Below are 17,036 nucleotides of genomic sequence, written 5' to 3'. Positions count from 1 at the left end.
TCCAAACATCCAAATCATGTTCTCACTTGGAGGATAAAATAGCATGAAGAGGAAAAAAAATGACAGAACTGCTTAATAGCACTTTTTTTTCATGTTAAGTTTAGTTTTGGTCTTTCCGGGCATTATAAAATATTCTTTGTCGTAGGCAAGGATCTTTCTGTTAATTACAGAGCTCCTACCACTATTCATCCGAGTTTCTACCATATAAAAAGAGCAGTTAACCACTTTCCGCATCTCTATCATCTCTCTTGCATGTTCAATTTCCCCCTTTGTTGCCTTCTTCCTTTTCAGTCTTCAAAGCCGAGTCTCCTCTCTCTTACAAACTCAACTGTGACTTAAATGCAACTATCCCTCCTGAAATATGTTCCTATTCTTCTTTGTAACTGTCATACTTCATTACCCACTCTTACCACTTCCTAACCAGAATCTTTCCCCTGTAAATCCTTGCACCTGGGCCTTCTCTGTTCTCCCTGCACTCATAACATCAAAGAGTTCCTAATCTCATTCCTAAGTGTTTGCTTTACACTTGCTATCGAATTTCCCGTTCCCTCTGAATCCTCTCTTGAATTCTGGGTTTTGGAAATGATTGCTCCACTGCCAACGCTCACCATATCCAAATCAATCAGAGTCCCTTGACCCTTTCTTTATAACCTTTTGGTTATAACCATTTCTGTTGGGTCCCAGTACCCGATACTTGGAACTTTTGCTTAATATCCTCCTTAACGTGGACCCCTGTGTCTAATCTTTCCTCATATCATACTCTGAGATTAATCTTCATCAAATACCAATGGCAGAGATCCCCACTGGAGTGCTGTAATGACCTGAGTGATTTAGTGGCCTTCCTGAAGCCATTTACCAGATAACTCCTTCCCATGGCTTGACAGTAGCCACTAAAACTTTATTCCCCCAGGACTAGCATCTGTTGAAGAAAGTAAGCCAAAAAAGGGCTGAGACTTCTGGTTTAATATCTGAACCCTAATAGACTGGCATTCAAAGATTCCCACACCTTACCTTTCTGGCCCCTTTTCTCACGCTGTCCTTTATTTTGCCTCAAATCTTTAACTTGGAATATCCTTCCTCCTATCTAGATACCTACCACTCAAGAGCCAGCTTAAACAATATCATTTCTGTAAAGACTTTTTTGCCCATTTCAACCTAAAGTGATCTCCCATTCTGAACTTTACCACTAATCATCTACCATTAATCTGACAGTTAGTTATGTCTTCTTTCAACTCTTATCCTGAATCACTTTTATTTTTAAAGTCTTTTTAAGTTTGTATATGCATGAATGATTTTTCAAACCAGAAAACAGGGACCATGACCGTTAACACACCTTGCCCAGAGTAGACACTGGTGCATGACAGGTTTGTAAACATTAATTACATGTGCCTTCTCTCTGCAGGAATAGACTGACATTTGGAGGAGGCTATTCTGAAGGCAGCCTGGACCAGAGGAAAAAAGGAGAATTAGACACAACATTCAACCATTAAGCAGGACCACATTTTGCCACTGGAGATTCATTCAATCGATAAGCTGTTCTGACATACATCAATGTGCCCATTCACCCAATCCCACTGACACTTGAGATCAAACAACTGAAAACAGCGTAAGAGTGAAGCATATGTGAAAAAAAAGGGAGTACTTTCTCCAGCTAATATTGGGTCCTCCCCTCTATCACCATTCCTTACTAGATTAGGCTTCAATTTACCATCCAGATCAGTGGTCTCCAAAAAAAGCAAATGCAAATTTCACAATATAAATAACATTAATATGTTAGTATATGTATATCATTTTAAAGGAAATAATACATTGGTACTGGTGACATGGATTAAGAATGTTTTAATAACGGGGACATAATCAAAAAACATTTGGGGACCACTGGCCTACACTATTCATATTGCTGATAAGAAGTTTAAAATAAGATTTATAAGCTGATTCAAAAATTTACATGAAAATGCCAAGGCCCAAGAACTGTCAAGGCAATATTGAAGAAAACAAAGGTAGAGGACTATGCTACTAGTTATCAAGAATTATTATGAAGCTATAGCTATTAAGATAGGGTGGTGCTGGCTCAAGGACAGACAAATGGACTACTGGAACAGAACAGAGCCCAGAAACAGACCTACACATATGCAGGCACCTGTTCAACAAAAGTGACGCTGCAGTGCAGTAAGGATGGTCTCTTTAATAAATGGAGTTGAGTCAAGTGGATATGGATATCTATATGCAAAAAAAATGACAAAAAACCCGAATCCCTTGTGTAAATCTGAAGGCAAAAGGTAAATAAAAAAACTTTTTGAAGAAAGATACAGATTATCTTCACGACCTTGGTATAGGCAAATATTTACTCAACAGGACACAAAAAATGTTAACTACTTAACAAAAGACACCACTGAGAGCGAAAAACAAAGCTACAGAGTAAAAGATGTCTGCAATACATAAAGAACTACAAATCACTAAGAAAAATACAGACAGCCTAATAGAAAAATAAGCAGAGGTGTTGAATAGGCATTTCATAAAGGAGGTTATCCAAATGGCCAATAAGCATTAGAAAAGGTTATTCATATCGTTATTCATAAGGCAAATGTAATTTAAAGCCACAATGAGATACCACACAGAAGGGCTAAAATGAACAGGAAACATCACATTCTGGAAAGGACATGAAGCAACTAAAACCTCTTGCACACTGTTAATGGGAGTGAAAAGTGGCGCAATTGCTTTAGAAAATTGTTTGGCATTATCTATTAATGACGACCATATGCATACCCTTTGGCCCAGTAATTTGACTACTAGATATACACCTTACAAAATGCACATGAATTTTCACCCAAAGGAGTGTAATGTTCATAGCAGCACTATTTGTAATAACAAAAGCTAGAAACCACCCAAACATTTGCCTACAGTAACTCTTGTGGGGAGGGCACTGCAGAGGAACAGTGAATGGAAGTGGGCATGAAGGGGCTTCTGAAGTAGAATTCTGGTAGTGTTTTGTGAAGTTATCAAGCTGTATGTACACTTATTATTTGTGCACTTTCTTATATGCATGTTAATATCTCTAGAAGGACAGTCAAGGCAACAAGAAAAAAGGCTTAAAATTTTTAACATATCATACCTATTACTTCTCCCTGTCTCTCTAATCTACCTGGCCTGTTTATCTGCTAAAGGAAAACAAATGGTCATCTTTTCAGAATCAAGTTAGCTGCTTAGAATCATGAGTTCAAATAGTTACTAATTAATTTCGTTAGAAAAAAATGTTTTTAGGGGCCAGCACGGTGGCGCAGCGGTTAAATTCACATGTTCTGCTTTGGTGTCCCTGAGTTCACTGGTTTGGATCCCAGATGCAGAGCTACGCACTGCTTGGCAAGCCATGCTGTGGCAGGCGTCCCACATATAAAGTAGAAGAAGATGGGCACGGATGTTAACTCAGAACCAGTCTTCCCCAGCAAAATGAGGAGGATTGGTGGCAGATGTTAGCTCAGGGCTACTCTTTCTCAAAAAAAAAAAAGAAAAAAAAAGAAAAAATGTTTTTAAACCTCCCTAATAACTTAGTTAGGGGTACTGGTTATCACTTTCGAGTTGTCTTCCTACACCCTCAAGCTTTAAAAATGGACCCCACATTTATATGTTGGTCCTTTTCTAATCTTTCAAGACTTTTCTTGTTCTACCTGAGTTTCTAATTCACCATAGGAACTACAGAAAATACCTCTCGAGTTATATTTTCAGGACATTTGCTGAAAATAGTTGTAAGTCTGTTTTCTCTGAAAATAAAAAATTTTCTAATTCCATAGTAGTAGGATTCCTATTTAAGCAGAGGTCTTTCACAGGATTTGTAAACTGTATTAACAACGCCAGAAGTATTTTTGTAGACAATGACAGCAAGCAAGTCACATCAGGAATGAAAGACACAAAGCACACACGATGAATTTATCCCATACAAAGCAACAAAAAGAAACCAAGACCTTGTTTTTAAAACTAAGTGACAAATTCAAACATCAGCACAAAAGATAATTATTACATTTAAGTCTCAGCACTCCTGTCCATATTTGATGAGTTATCTTTTTTAAGAAAGACTCATTTTTTTCAATCATGTTTTTTCAAAAAACTGAAAACTGGCAGGATCAGAGTAGATTATGAAATTTGGAAGTGTGGTTTTGACGTGTGTATGTATGCTAAAATATCATGCATCTTAAGTTTTAACATTAACTTTATTCTCAATTAATGAATTTTGCTTATCTGTTCTAAAGGATTAGGTGTCCAAAATTTCCTTCTCTTTTTTGCAAAACAGACAAAACACCAAAGTTCTCTAGAGACATGTTTCTTGAATAAGGAAAACTCAGTTCAGAGAAACCAGTGTGAGAAACAGCATGATAGTACTGATAGGCATATTCTAACAAAGCTGTTCTGGGGGATAGTTGTCCCCATAATAAATTACTTCGCTCAAGTTTGAATCAGTTGGTTCTTTCAAAATTATTTATTTGTAACTATCTTTAAATACCGGGGATATAACAGGTACATAGCAGAAACTGAGACATAGACAGACCTAGTTGCTAACTACATGTCAGGGTAACTGCAATGCAATGTGAATACTGCTCTCTGAGGGACTTCTAGTCTTCTCTTTCATACTCAGAAAGCGAGACTCTGTCTAAAGTCCCAAAATGTCAGTTTCTTTCCTTTCTTACTATTAAAAAGAATGATCCAGAATCTTCTACATTGTGACTCTCTTTATCTAGTCCTCTGGCTATTTTAATATTGTGCATTCGTCCAGTGCTTTGTATTTTTCAAACTGTGAATAGTAAGGGTCATGAAATTAATTTTCAGTAGGTTCCAACTAACGTTAAAAAAATAATCATAGGGGTCGGCCCCGTGGCCAAGTGGTTAAGTTCATGCACTCCACTTCGGTGGCCCAGGGTTTCATCCGTTTGGATCCTGGGCACAGACATGGCACCGTTCATCAAGTCATGCTGAGGTGGCGTCCCACACAGCACAACCAGAAGGATCTACAACTAGAATATACAACTACGTACTTGGGGGCTTTGGGGAGAAGAAGAAGAAGAAGAAGAAAAAAAGATCAGCAACAGATGTTAGCTCAGGTGCCAATCTTTAAAGAAAAATAAAATAAAATAGTCGTAAAAGAAAAAATCGGGGTGTGCTTATATGAGGTTAAGTGTTGTTTCGTAAATACTTGGTTTTAAAAGTTTATGTACGTGTATGTAATATTTGGTATATCTACACACATACAGATGGTGATGTAAAATATTCTTGACCTGAGTCATGATCGCACTTCAAAAGTCACAAATACAATGGGCTTTGTTATATTTTTATTAACTGTTACACAGGGAGCTTCAACAAAATAATTCTTTATTCAGAACCTGGGCTAACCTTTAAGGCTAGATACCATATAAAGATCATTCTGCTTACTTGAAAGCAGAGATTTCTTAGAATAGATAGATAATAAACTCTGGCAAAATACATTGCCTAGCTGCTATCTCAGTATATGTAAGTTGGAGATAAGGATAATGAGACCAAAAGCAGAACAGTGTCTCTAAACATGTATGATTAGCTTTCAGCTACCTATGGCCCACTGGCTCAATAACTCAGGGTACATTCTAAGCCACTACAAAAGTAAATGTCTATCCACAACACAAAACAAAATTAAAGAAGAGGAAATGGAAGTGAATCTAACTTCTATTATGTAAACTTGAAGATTTCACTGCCAATTTCCCATAAAGCACACTGTCCACATCTGCATTTCTCAGGAAATTCATTAATTCATACAAGGATGTCACTGATTAGTTGCTCTGAATTTTCAGAAACAGAAGAATACAAATAAATGATGCACAACTTTGAGTGTTAAGTAAGATGCAGGTGTCTACACAATAGGGCATAACAAACCCTTGGGAGGATGGTACTTTCTGTACCAAAAATAAAACTGGTAAATTCCTAACTGTATTAACATACATTACTAAGTGGTCTATAGGAGATTAAGCAACTCTTCATCAGGAATGTCAATATTTCACTAGTAGGAAGTCACCCTGCCACCAGTCACTACATTATTCCAAATATGTTGGAACCCAATTCTATTCTCCTTTTGTATTACTGATCTCATCTCCAGAATCCAAAAAAGTACAAGGAGCAAAGCTTGAGAAACCAACTGGGAAAATCAAAAAGGAGGAAACCATATAGGCTCTTCAGTGTACCAGGGACAAACACTAGATCCAGCCGAAGAGCAGCCTGCATTCAATAGTAGTTAACCATAAGACTAAGGAGTCATTCAATTTTCTAGGGGATGCAAGGAAAATGTCCTTCCTTCTAAATTTTTAATCCAGTTAAAGGATGATAATAAATAAACATACAACTCTCTTCTCAAAACTCTCCAGCATTACCCATTTCATTTGAATAAACTTATAATGCTTAGCAACAACTTATGAGGCCCATATGATCTGGACCTACCTCTAAAACCTTATTTCCTGTCACTTTCCCCCTCCCCTACTCTACAATGGCCAACGATTATATGAAAAAGTGCTCAACATCATTACTCTTCAGGGAAATGCAATTTAAAATCACTATGAGATACCACTACAAATTCAAAGAAATGGAATATACATATACCTGATGACGCAAGAATCTCATTCCTGGATCTAAACCACAAAGAAATTAGTACTTATGTTCATCAAAACACATGTACAAGAATGTGCATAGCACTTTTATTCATAACAGTCCCAAACAACAAGCAACCTAAATATCACCAATAGTAGAGCAGATTAATAAATTGTGGTATTCACACAATGGAACACTTCATAGCATTAAAAAAGAATGCTATAATGCAACATGGATGAATCTCAGATATAATATTGAGAAAGAAATCAGACATAAGAGTCCCTACTGGAAAATTCCATTTACATAAAGTTCAAAAACAGGAAAAAATAATCTGTGATGACAGAAGCAGAACAGTGATTACCTTTATTTGTTGGTTTGTTCTAATTAGAGGCATTAAATGAGAAGAAGCATGAGGGAGACTTCTGGGTGTTGGAAATGTTCTATACTTTAATCTAGGTAGTTGTTACACAAGTACATACAGATGTAAAAACTTAGAGGGTTGTACAATTACGATCTGTGTACTCTACAATAAAGTTATAAGCAGTATATATATTAAATACATATACATACACACATATAATTATATACATACAAAACACGTTTATTAAATATAGTAAGTCATAACAATACCCTGCTCCACTCCTGTGAGAACTTTTCGGCTCTTTTAGGCTATCATTTACTTTACTATTACTTTTACTGATTCAAAGAAAAGGGAAGACAGTACTACATGGGTAACTGGTGCTGAAATAATTGCTTACCTTTAACAAAGGGCAGCTGCAAAGGTTGGGAAAGGAGAGTGGAAAATTAACCCCAAGAAGGAAATCCTTGTTCCTCAGGTATCTCTGCTGGCTCTCCCCTTCTGGCTCTCCCCAGCAGCGCAGCTGATGGAGCCTGTAGGAGGCTTTCAGAGACAGGAAAAGAGCTAACCATCTGAAACAAACCACAGCAGACATGCTTATTCAGTGCTCCATGGCGGTTTGAGGGTAGTTCATAGCAGCGAGGAACCTTCTCTCTCCTTATCATGTTTCTTTTGTAAATCTTGAGCGTTTTAGAAGCAGTTCTTTCCTACTTGCAGATAAAGCTGTTTCATACTTTTGTTCTATAAATTCTACCTTTGGCATGACTTGGTTTGCTAATATGAAAACTAAAATCCTCCGTAAAGCTCCTCTTAGTGTTAAGAACGTTCAACTCTATCACAGAAACTATCATAAAAATATCCTCATATTAGGGAGACAGCCTTTCCTAATGAGGTCACTATCTATTACATAAATACAAAGTAATAAAATAAGTGAAAGCCATTATTCCAAAGAAAAGGAACATAGAACTAAGTTTCCCAGAACACTTAAGGTGGGCTATGCTGCAGTCACTACTAACTAAAAGAATCATCAGCCATCACTCGCCCTGTAGAAGAAAAGAGAACATGGCACACTAACTAGAAATTAAGAAAACTTGAAGACTTTCTGGTAGCATTTGGGAGAAGAACCTAGTTTTTATTTAACATATATCATGAAGAATCATGCAATTATTAAATTACCAAAACTGTTATTCCCTTATAAAATTTTTATTTTTAATTAATAGGAAAAGAATGAGAGGCTAAGATGATATAATATTAAATATTTAATTTCACAGTATTTAACCTGTGTCCCTGTTTATTTCCAACTGCTCTCTCATCAAACAGTGAACAAACTTCTCACCTGGCCAAAAGTCCCTGAAGCATGAGGTTTGCCATTTCTGCTGGAGATACATCAATAAAGCGAAGGAAAGAGAAACAGCTTTCTTCATTAACACCTGGAATATCAAAGGATAAAGTTAAACCTAGTAGCAAGCCAAGAGACAATACTCAACTAAAGCTTGCTGAACTGCTGACTTTTGACTTAAAAATCAAAAGATATTCTAAAGGTTCCAATCCAGCCACTTTGATGGAAGTCCTATTTTTGTACTACAATCACAAGTACAAGAGGCAGACCTATAAGATATGGCATATATGGGCCAGAGTGGAGCCGGCTCATCAGTTACCTTTCGGGTTTTGGGATCCTTGGCTAACTGCCTTTCTTTTTATCATGCCAGGAAAAAGAAAAGGAAAGGAATGGACAGAGGCAAAAGATTCTGAACCTTTGCCTTAATGCTTTTGACAATGCTCAAAATTCAGTAGTTTCTTTTCCTTAGACTAAGGAGGGGGGAACTGACTAAGTCACATTAATAAGAATCCTGCATTATTCTCTCTGTCAAGTTTCAAGGGTGTAAGAAATTCTTAAGAGGTACGTATAAAACAAAGATGGAAGGTCAATGTAATAAGTTTTAATTGCTTCCTGTTATAGCCACAAACCATAGCATCTATAGATGAAGACAACTAATATACTTAAATCTTATCAAGATTTTATAAATAAAGGCTTAGCATGCAGGCAAAATCACTACTAGTTCCAAATCAGTCACTCAGCAAAATAAACAGGACCCTGGTAAACTCTTGGCATACTTTCCTTCCCAAAGATCAAAACACTTACCTTTTCTGTGAAAGAGAGACTCTTGGATGTAGTCTGGTGCAAATGGAGAAAGAAGAACCCTTAACCACCTGTAAAGTAAGTAGAAAAAATAAATCCAAACCCAGATATAAATATTGGGAAGCTAACTAGACTGGAGGTTCCAAACTAAAGAAAATCTTTTAGGTTTAAAACTGTTTCTAACAACTTTTTTTTTTTTTTTTTTAAAGATTGGCACGTGAGCCAACATCTGTTGCCAATCTTTTTTTTTTCCCCTTCTCCCCAAAGCCCCCCAGTACATAGTCGTATATTCTAATTGTAGATCCTTCTAGTTGTGCTATGTGGGACACCACCTCAGCATGGCCTGATGAGCAGTGCCAGGCGCACACTGAGGATCCGAACTGGCGAAACCCTGGACCGCCAAAGCGAAGCGTGCAAATTTAACCACTTGGCTGCGGGGCCAGCCCCAAAACTGTTTCTTCTTTTAAGAAAGTTTGTTGCCATATCACCAGGCAAAAATCACAGCATAAATGTCAGGAAGTACTAAATACTTAAAGGCATAAGAAGATAACGCAAGTTCAAAGTAGTCTCATTTTATTTCAGAGAATCATAATTCTAGCACTGTAAGTTACCACATACTATATTACACAAAACAACGCTACAGCTCTGGTCTGTTTCCCCCGCCCATGTAGTTAGTATTAGCCTGGAGCTATCACAGACAAAGAATTCTTAAAATTAAGCCCAAGAAATGTGTTTCAATTTCAGTTTTATTATACTAAATATTATTGACAATTATTTTGATAATACTGTTTATATTGTTTCACTACAGAAGGAACCTTCTAAATTCATGGATCTCAAATGTGGATGTGCAGAAGAATCCTTTGGGAGCTTGTTAAAAAATACAGAAGCTAGGGCCACCCTCACTCACAGGAGTAGAATGGACCTGCACATCTATTTTCTGAATGCAAGTGGTCACTAGCATATTATCATTAACAACTACTTCACCTTTACTGATTCTGGGAAGAAGGTAAATTTGATTAATTTGAAATCCAATCCGTTCTCCAACAAGTGCCATTCCAAGTGTAAAATAAGCCACCACAGAGCAACTCCAGTACTGGGGCAGGGACATCTGCTGATCTCTCTTGCTGCAAGTACACATTTGCACACAGGTGCACACTACTCAATTCAGAAAGGAAGGGGCTGGCCTTGTGGCGTAGTGGTTAAGTTCGGCGTGCTGTGCTTCAGTGGCCTGGGTTCACAGGTTCAGATTCCAGGCGTAGACCTACACCACTCACCAGCTGTGCTGGGGCAGTGACCCACATGTCAAGTGGAGGAAAACTGGCACAGATGTTAGCTCAGAACTAATCTTCCTCAAGCATAAAAAAAAACTCACAAAGGACAACAGAAGGGGCTAGGGCCTTTAAGGTCATCCAGTTATACCCCTGATAAACCACAAGATCCCTTAACAAATAGTTGTCCACCCTTTGCTTAAATACCTCACTGTTGGAGAACTCAAACATTCTCCACTAAATTTATTTACTAAGCCACCTATCCCCAAATTACAAAAACACTCCCAGAGTAAAACAAGTATCACTATTTGCTCACCTGTCCCGTGAATGATTGAAGACCCTGATCTGTCCATGACGGTATATAAACTTTGAAATCTGGTATGGCTTTAGGGAAATATGAAATGGAGACCAAGTTTCTTGTCGTTCAAATAACTCTGGGTGATTACATACCTAAGAGGAAGGGAAATGATAAGACAACATTGTCCTGTGCAGACATTGCTCTATGAAATGATGGGGGATCCCAAACCATGAAAGTTTACCTTTGTAAATATATACTTTCCCACTTTCATCTCTTTTTAACAGACTTTGTTTATCTGGAATCAAGGCTAGAGCCTTTTTCTTGAAATGAATTAATAAAGATAACTCCAAGGCAGCTGATCTAAGCTCTTACCTTCCTAAATTGCATGACCAGATTCATGAGGCTGCTGGTGGTGGTCTGTGCTTGCTGGGTAGAGCCCATAGAAGACTGCAATAAATCCTCAATGGAAATTTTGTTTTTCAGTGCCTGATATAGCAGCTTCTGTCGGCTGGTCAGTTGGCAATACATTAGAATCTCAATCTAAAAATCAATTAAGAACATTTATACTTCGAAAAACAGTTTTTAAGAATAATCACTATCAGCATAAGGTTGAAAACATACACAAGCCAGATTATGATTGAAAAAACAAAATACATACCTCTAGAAACTCAATAGCTCTATAAACCCGTGATGTGGCTAATTATCCAGAAAAATGTTCTTTCCTTGACTTTCTTCCCTTGTCACTCACTCTACATGCTGTCCCTGGGCAATCTGTTCCATTTCCAACAGTACCAACTACCATCTATCACAGTAACTTGCAAAAATACATTCCCAAACATCCCCAGTCCCATATTTCCAACTACCTACAATAACAGTACCACTCAGAGAGTCTACAGCAATTGCCTATGTGACATATCAGGAAAAAAATTATCTTTTCCACAATTTACTAAATTGGTTAACAGCATTACAATTCACTCAGTTGTTGGAAGAGAAACTTCAGTCGGCTCTGGTTTTTCTTTCTGTCTCATACTCCATGTTCTACCATGTCCTAAGTCCCTCAAGTCAACCTGGAAATTTGCCTCCAACTACCCTTTCTGACCACTCTCATTGCCTTAATGCAGAATCTCATCATACCTAATCTAGACTGCTATTATTTTGGGGTCTTCCTGCCTCCAGTCTCTCCTGGTTCTAAGAAACTTTCCACACAAATCTTGTAAGGTAATTCAACTGCTGAAAAACCTTCAATGTACATTACTGCCTATAGTAAAATATTAAAAATTATCCCATAGTCAGAGGCAGCCTCCCATAATTTAACTCACTCTATTGTCCCAGTCTCCTCATCACCATGTCCTCTTATATACCTTAGCAACAATGGTCTGAATAATGTTTGCCAAACATGCTGCATATCTGAATGTTGCTCTATCTTTGTTCACATTGCTCTTGTTGCCTAGCACCCCCTTCCTACTGTACTTTCCTAGTAAACGCCAACTCATTATTTCAGAGGTACTTCACTCTGCTTTCATGCCTTCTCCCACCTTCCCCAACAGAACTACTCCTTTATCCATGTTTCCATTACACTTCACATAGATAATCACTGTATGTCTTACGACACAGTATTACAGTCATTTATGTACTCATCTCCCTTGGAAATCTGAACAGAACCTAGACACTGTTCATCTTTATGTATTAGTGGCTGACAGGCAATAAGAGTTCAATAAATAAATATATTATTTAATAACAGATTAGAAACATTACTAATGTTTAAGGAATTTATACTATGCACAGTGGTTAAGAATCATACCACATCTGACCCCCTCCCTAGTGACCACTAAATAACAGAACTATTGTTTTTGAAGCCCTTTCTGATATAAAAGCCCCAACGATCCAGTGTTTTGTATAGTATTTTCCTTCTATCAGATACATCTGTGTGACACTGCTATTTTAGTTAAAATGAGCCAGTTTCATAAAACAGCCATCAAGATTTTAAAAAAAGGAATAAAACAAAAGTATACTTCTACTCCTCTCTTTGAAGGTATACACTCCCACCACAATCTTCCAGACAGAGATACTAATTTCAAATGATCCAGCCTTCAGGCAGTGACAGAGGAGAACTACCTGATGTTATCAAGAACCCGGAAAGATGTCTTTTAGGTAGAGAGCAGAATTATGAGAAACAGGTGGAATCTATGGAAGACAGGAAAAGCCCCAAAGGACTGGGAACTTGGAGAAAAAAGAAGGAAGGAAAATATGGGGAGGATTCACAGGAGATAACAGAAAATTACAGAAGTCTGGTAAGGATCTAAAAAAAGACATTTATAAACCAAAACTACTGGTCTTGTATGAGAAAAAAATATTACAACCCAAAGCACATTAAACTTCTAAATCTAACTCTCGGTTTGCAAGAATACAAGAGACAGAGGAACATGTGAGACAAGACCACAATGATACAACTAGCAAATTCAGTACACTCACGTGCCACATAATGACCTTCCAGTCAACGACTGCATATACAACAGTGGTCTCCTAAGATTCCTACTATATAGCCTAGGTGTGTAGTAGGCTGTAACATCTAGTTTTGTGTGAGTACACTCTATGATGTTCACACAACAACAAAATTGCCTAACTACACATTTCTCAAAATGTATCCTCATGGTTAAGCAGCGCATGACTGTATGTGGAAAACAAATAACTACATTTTTTTCAATGAAGAATTGCAAAGGAAAAAAGAAGGGAGGGGTTACAAGATATTTAAAAGACATATCATGCAAATGCTATGTGTGGACCTTGCTTGGATTCTATTTCAAAAAGCTAATTTTTTAAAAAAGAGAAAGAAAGAAAAAGAAACACTAACAAAGACAACTGGGGATATCTGAGCACTCATTGGATATATGATACTATAATGGAATAATTGTCTTTTTTAGGAGTGATAATGATATGTAGTTATGTATTTTAAAAGAAGACCAAATCTTTTAGAGATACATATGGAAATACTTATATGAAATAAAAAACATCTGGGATTTGCTTCAGAATAATCTAGAGGGGTAGAGATGACTATGTTGAAGCTGTATGGTGGTGATTACAAGAGGGTTCATTATACTATTCTATTTTGGTAATATTTCAAATTCTCCATAATAAAAAGCGTAAAACAAAAAGAAGAAAAAAATATTACTTGCCTTGATTATTTGACTCATTTTAAGCCTTCTTTGAATCACTTAAGTTTAAAGGTCTTCTCTTAGTAAAACTAATTACCCTTCAACTAAACATTTACCAAATTTTTTTTGCCCTGGAACCCTAAGTTGGTGCCTATTAAGGCTTACACTCATGAGGTCTTCTTTTCTTACCTTGTCAGACAATTCATTTTCCACATCTTTCTTGATTCTCCTCAGCATAAATGGCTTCAGGATCATGTGTAAGCGAGAGAGTTGATCTGAAATGCCAGGAGGCCCCCCCCCAATAATACATTATATTGATTTAACACAAACAAAAGAAATATGATCACGTCTTACTAAGCTGTTCTAACACCTTTTGGCTTAATGATTCTCTGAAAGAAGACCGAAACGGAATCTTTTTCCCAAGTAGGAACCAAGGAATCTGAATTTTTCATAGCATCTTCCTATATTCAACTGAGCAAATGCATTTTGGTCTCATTTACTCAGATCAACAAGTACCATTTTATTTTTATTAGAACTCACCCTTAGAGTGTTTTAGGACATTTTATCAATAATAGGGTTTTCATATAGGTCTAATGCAAGCTATCTGGGACTCCCAATGTTCCTGAAAAATCATTTCTTCAAAGTATGTCGGCAAATTAACAACTTGTAGTATAAGAAATTACTTAAGGACTTTTCTAATAGTAGATGTCACTTCATGTCCATGTAATAAACACCTCATAACTCTCTTAAAAGATATTATTCAACAAGGTCAAAGTATTGATAAACAAGGTCAAAAATGTTCACAGTAGAAACAAATCCAAACACAGATATTAACAAAATGACCCTTCTAATATTTTCTTTTTTCTTTTTTTTTTATTGAGTTAATGATACGTTACAAACTTGTAAAATTTCAGTTGTACATTATTGTCAGTCGTGTTGCAGGTGCACCACTCCACACCCTGTGCCCACCCCCCATCCCACCTCTCCCCTGGTAGCCACCAATCTGTTCTCTCTGTCTACATTTTAAATTCCTCATATGAGTGGAGTCATACAGAGATTGTCCTTCTCTAACTGGCTTATTTCACTTAACATAATTCCCTCAAGGTCCATCCATGTTATTGCAAATGGAATGCTTTTGTTGTGTTTTACAGCTGAGTAGTATTCCATTGTATATATATACACACCACATCTTCTTTAGCCCTAATATTTTGTTTTTAATCACAGGAAAAAAGCCCTAACCCCATAGCACAAAGAATATAATTCTGATATGAACTTGTCAGAATCTACATGGGAAATGAGGAGTCTGTAAGCCAAAATATGGTACTTTATGAACTCTGCCTGTTCTGCCTTGATTAGTCAACACTACAGCAACATCTCCTGAATTAGTCCTTTTTTGACTCTTTGGAAAATAAAGCACACAATTATAAGATAAACTTTTCACCTCAGATCCTTCTCTGTATACTAGAAGAATTCTTCACATAAAAGAAAATACACAATTACATAGTTGCCTACACTGATAGGCAGAAAGAAAGTAAGTTCATAAAAGTACTCACTCTCATCAATGGCAGATTTGTTTTCGGCGTGGCTCTCAATGTCCTTGGAAAACCATTCATTAAATTCCTCATGTGAATCAAATAATGTTGGCATAATGAAATGAAGCAGAGCCCAGAGCTGGAAACAAAAGAAAAGTGAAATAGCTGTAGGACAACAAAATGAGTATGTGAGAATACAATGGAGGTTTGGAGAGAAAGAGTGAAAGTTGCAGGTGTGTGTGTGTCTGAGTCTACGCGCACATGTATGTTTGAGTAAGGGAGAGAATGAGCATACAAGCACATACCTCATCAACCAACCCCAATTCTATAACATGCTCTAGCAAAACGTGAGTATTTTTCAATTAATTTCAACCTAGAAGTCTGAAAGCACAAGTCCTGCTCAGACTTTGCAGTGGGATGGTTTTAAAGATCATTTATATGTCCATGAATGAACATGATCTGAGGTAGCATAACTTGCTAACAATAACTGTACATCAGAGGTCAGCAAATATGGTCTGTGGTGCCAGGTCTGGCCTGCCATCTATTTTTATAAATAAACTTTTTATTTTTACATAAACCTTTTATATTTTTATAAAAAGTTAAAATAAAGTTTTAAAGGAACACAGCCACATCTATTCATTTAATCTATGGCTGCTTTCACATTACAACAGCAAGGTCGAGCAGTTGCAACAGCAACTGTACGGCTCGTAACGTCTAAAACATTACCATCTGGTTCTTTACAGAAAGTCTTCTGACCTCTGATCGATTATCTTTCCAAAAGAAAGAATTTTAGCTCCTCTCAGTGTTAAAGAATATTATACCTTCTCATTCTGGCATAGAAACATCTCTGCGTTAGATGGGTAGCATTCCTAATGAATTCACTATTTATTACATAAATATAAAGGAATAAAGTAATTTATTTGCCTTATGCCAGAAAATAAGAAAATGAGAATGATGCAAAACAAAACGAAAACCACTTAGGGTAAGCTATGGTTAAATTCTTCCTTTTATGTGGGGATTGTCATTTGTACAGAACAATAACACTCTAGCTGGGCATGGGTAAAGAACTCTGTTCTGTACTGGAACCATTCTGTTTAAGGCACACATAAAGCTGAGGCCTTTTCTAGTGCCTACCTCTGCCATGGTGTTCTGAATGGGGGTCCCAGTTAGCAAAAGCCGATTCCGACACTGAAACTGTAAGAGGATCTTCCAACGAACACTGTCCAAGAAGATGAATTACAAATTCCAAGTTAGCAGTAAATCTCTCTTCACCCTATGAAGACCCCATATTTCTAAAAATGCTTTCCAAAAAAATAACAAACACTCAGAATCAAGTACTCCACCAAGTATACAACTGAAAAATATTACTCAACAAAGCCGAGGTCAGGAAATTCCAGAGAAATTGACTCCTCTGTACTGAAAACATGGTATTAGGGTTTGGAAAAAAAAGGCCCTCAAATAGGCAGAGTAGGATCCTTTCTGGCTTGATAAAGTCCTCTACTTACTATCTTTGGTCAGTTTTATTGACAGAAAGCATTTAATTATATCGTACTTATCTGTAGTAGAAAGCTTTAAACTTATTAACTGTGTTTCCAGTTGGGAGTTTGGAGGAAACAATGGAGAAAGGGGAAGGGCGTGAGAAGAAAATGCAAAGTGAGTTTATTGCTCCTGGTCACAAGCATGTCTTACTT

The 17,036-nt window shown here is 37.0% G+C and overlaps 1 protein-coding gene across 2 annotated transcripts in view; it reads right to left on the bottom strand.

Moving 5' to 3' along the window:
- The window catches only part of INO80 (INO80 complex ATPase subunit), a 125,967-nt gene that overhangs the window by 52,131 nt on the left and 56,800 nt on the right, over window positions 1–17,036 (bottom strand). For both annotated transcript variants that reach the window (XM_070503431.1, XM_070503432.1), the window contains exons 17-24: window positions 16,480–16,564; window positions 15,367–15,484; window positions 14,003–14,088; window positions 11,034–11,201; window positions 10,680–10,813; window positions 9,099–9,166; window positions 8,292–8,385; window positions 7,356–7,527 (exon numbers count right to left, since the gene is read on the bottom strand). In XM_070503431.1, coding sequence (XP_070359532.1) covers window positions 7,356–7,527; window positions 8,292–8,385; window positions 9,099–9,166; window positions 10,680–10,813; window positions 11,034–11,201; window positions 14,003–14,088; window positions 15,367–15,484; window positions 16,480–16,564 — 925 coding nt within the window. The remainder of the gene's footprint in view (window positions 1–7,355; window positions 7,528–8,291; window positions 8,386–9,098; window positions 9,167–10,679; window positions 10,814–11,033; window positions 11,202–14,002; window positions 14,089–15,366; window positions 15,485–16,479; window positions 16,565–17,036) is intronic.

Source organism: Equus asinus, chromosome 2 (assembly GCF_041296235.1).
Source record: "Equus asinus isolate D_3611 breed Donkey chromosome 2, EquAss-T2T_v2, whole genome shotgun sequence".
NCBI classification, from domain to species: Eukaryota; Metazoa; Chordata; class Mammalia; order Perissodactyla; family Equidae; genus Equus; species Equus asinus.
Note: the sequence above shows the minus strand (reverse complement) of the source record. Positions and strands in the feature narration are given on the sequence as shown.